Source organism: Haplochromis burtoni, unplaced genomic scaffold, assembly GCF_018398535.1.
Source record: "Haplochromis burtoni strain Fernald_Lab_line unplaced genomic scaffold, NCSU_Asbu1 Contig_43, whole genome shotgun sequence".
In the NCBI taxonomy this organism is placed as follows: domain Eukaryota; kingdom Metazoa; phylum Chordata; class Actinopteri; order Cichliformes; family Cichlidae; genus Haplochromis; species Haplochromis burtoni.
Genome location: NW_024582404.1, coordinates 2,722,971 through 2,725,995, shown reverse-complemented (window position 1 = coordinate 2,725,995; position 3,025 = coordinate 2,722,971). Strand labels below are relative to the sequence as shown.

The following is a 3,025-nucleotide window of genomic DNA, read 5'->3' as shown; positions in this document are numbered from 1 at the left end:
GCTAAAATTACTAAAGTTTGGAGCAAAGAGATCTGATTTGGTGCTTCAGGACTGCTTTGATGTTACAAACTGGGGTGTGTTTAAGACTGCTGGCGTAAGAGAGGAGAGTTCTGTGAATTTAGAGGAATATGCATCAGTGGTTACCAGCTAAATCAGCACATGCACTGATATTGTCCCCACCGAGCACTACAAACATATCCAAATCAGAAACCATGGTTGACTCTGAGGTACCTTCCATGCTACATGCACGCTCCACTGCATTTGCCTCTGGTGACGCTGTGGGGGACAAAAAGGCCAAATAAGACCTGCGTAGATCCATCAGGGAAGCCAAGAGGCAATACAGACCGAAGCTGGAAGGACACTACAACAGCTCAGATTTCCGACACATGCGGCAGGGCCTTCAACAAATTACTGATTTCCAGCAGAGGAGCAGCAGGGTCACAGTCAGCTCCAACACGCTACCAGATGAGCTGAATAAGTTCTACACCTCAACACCAACCAACTCAGAGGGATTCTACCAGCAGAGGCAGCACGGAGCTCTTCACTCACTGTGGCTTCAACTGAGGTGTGGAAGGTTCTGAGGAGGACTGACCCCGAGAAGCAGCTGTCCCTGACAACATCCCTGGCCGTGCTTTTAGGGTCTGCTCTTCAGAGCTCACTGAGGTGTTTACAGACATTTTCAGTTTGTCCCTCACCCAGTCAGCTGTGCCCACCAGTCCACCACCATAGCGCCCCTCCCCAAGAAAAACAACATAATCTGTTTGAATTATTAGACTAATATCTGGAAACTCCAGTATTTTGTTCCTATTGGATGGGAAAATATGCTGATATTTGTCTGTGTGGTACAATTTCTCACATTTGCTCAATCCACCATGAACGTTGAGGCATTTTCTTCATTTCTGTGACTAAAAGTTTCACGTTAAAAAGTACCGATTTCATGGCATTGTGTCCCTAGTTGTTATTAATTAATTTATTTTTATTTCTATAGTGGTTTTAAATATGGGACTTACTGAACTTATTTATATTTTGTCCTTTTCTCCTGCCAGCAGAAGAGCTCAGAGTACAGAGAGACCCAACAAACATTTAAAAGTAATAAAATGTTTTCCTGAACTCACCAGCAGCTCGAGCAGGATCCATGTTTGCAGGCACTGACAGCTGATGTTTCAGGGTTTGATGAGAACCATCTGCTCCAGTTTCAGATAAATCACAGCTCACATGCTTTTCCTTGTTCTCTCTCACAATCTGACTGAAGCGTGTCAACAGTTCCTGAAGTTCAAGATCTTTCTGTTTTAAATATCTGTATCTGCACATGGTGACCAGGTGCTTCAATACTGGATGCTGCTTGTAATTTTCTGTGTAAGCTAATTGTTCCTCTGTGGGTGTTGATATCAATATCAACGAGTGTTCAAATGACTGATCACCAAAGTCTTCCAGGACTGTTTGCAGCCTCAGTCTTTGCTCCTCAGTGAAGTCTTCAGGCTGTAGAACCAGCAGGAACACGTGAGGTCCAGGATCAGAGAGCCTCACACAGGTTTCTATCAACTCTGTCAGTTTGTCCTCAGAGATGTTTGGATGCAGCAGATCTGGAGTGTTGATCAGAACGATTTCTTTCCACCTGCACCGCCCGCTGACCCTCACACAGCAGTCTGGTTCCTCAGTGCTGAACACGGCCCCTCCCAGTATGAAGTTCCCCACGTCTCTCCTCTGAGACCAGCTGTTCCCCAGCAGGACAACCCTCAGCTCAGACACTGGCATCAAAACACAACGACAACAGGGAGTCAACAAAAACAGAGCCAGGGTCACTCTAAGATGTTTATTGTCTTAAAATCATGTTTGCTGATCATCGGAGAGGAAACATATGATAAGTATTTTGAGGAATCTTCTCCAGAAAAACCATAAAACCCATAAAATATGCAGGAAATTGCAAATGCATCATGTCTAGTTATCAGGTTGTGACCTGGAGTTGCTCCAGTTGGTCAGGTCCAGGTTCTGTAGTGCTGTTTTTTTTTTAATAATAGTTTTTTTTGGCCTTTTTCAGCTTTATTTTGCAATGAAGAAAGGACAGGAAAGCAGGGACAGAGACAGAGGGGCAGACATGCGGTAAAGGGCCACGGGTTGGACTAGAACCCAGACCGGCTGCTCTCAGCCGTTTGGTACATGGTTGCCCTCAAAGCCAAACCAGTGCCTGAGATTCTGTCGTGTTATGTCATCCAAAACAAAGATGACGGTTGACTGAATATACTGGATTGTCAACTTTTTTCCATCAGTGGATATTTTCTGACTCAGATTGTGAAATCAGGGATCATGAAACATTTTCACACATGGATTGGCCCCAGAGTCTAGACATTAACCACACACAGAATCTTTGGGAGGTGCTGTTAGACTTTCCCATCAGCGAGATGCACAACTGAGGCAGGGATAGCTCAGTAGGTAGAGGGGTCGCCCCATGATCGGAAGGCTGGGGTTTGAATCCACTGAGGCACCCTTGAGCAAGGTACTGTCCCTACACACAGCTCCCTGGGCGCCTGCTTAGTGGCTGCCCACTGCTTCACTGAGTGAATGGATCAAATACAGAGAAAAAAAAAAAGTAATTTCCCCACGGGGCTCAATAAAGTATACATTATTATATACTGTGATGCTGCATAAGGTTATAGAAATAGAAATAATATCACAATGAATATGTACCATATCAAAGTTAGTCCAAAGAAATATTACAGTGTGACTTTTTTGGCCAAACAGTTTATATTTGAGTCACGATTAACTTACTGTTGGGGGGAATAAGATGATAGCTGCTTGTTCGCTGCTGAGGCACCTCTGTGAATATTAAAGAAAAAAAGAGTTACACACAAACCTAAACTGTGTCAAATTCCCACAGTGATGAAATTTCTTTGTTGACAGTGAAGGAGAAAGTGGGAAAAACCAGTTTCCAGCATATAATGTTGCAGCAAATATACAGGAAGAGAATGTTTTTATCCAAGCGTCTGTTGCACTGAAACTTATGATCTGTTAAATGTAACTAATAATA

General features: G+C 43.7%; 1 protein-coding gene across 1 annotated transcript in view; it reads right to left on the bottom strand.

Annotated features, from left to right (window-relative positions):
• Nucleotides 1-2,814, bottom strand: part of LOC106633187 (rootletin) — a gene marked incomplete at its 5' end in the record, with an annotated part of 18,622 nt that extends 15,808 nt beyond the window's left edge. The window contains 2 exon segments of the mRNA XM_042220130.1: nucleotides 1,116-1,748; nucleotides 2,767-2,814. Of these exon segments, the coding sequence (XP_042076064.1) occupies nucleotides 1,116-1,748; nucleotides 2,767-2,814 (681 nt within the window).
• Nucleotides 2,815-3,025: the final 211 nt, after the last annotated feature.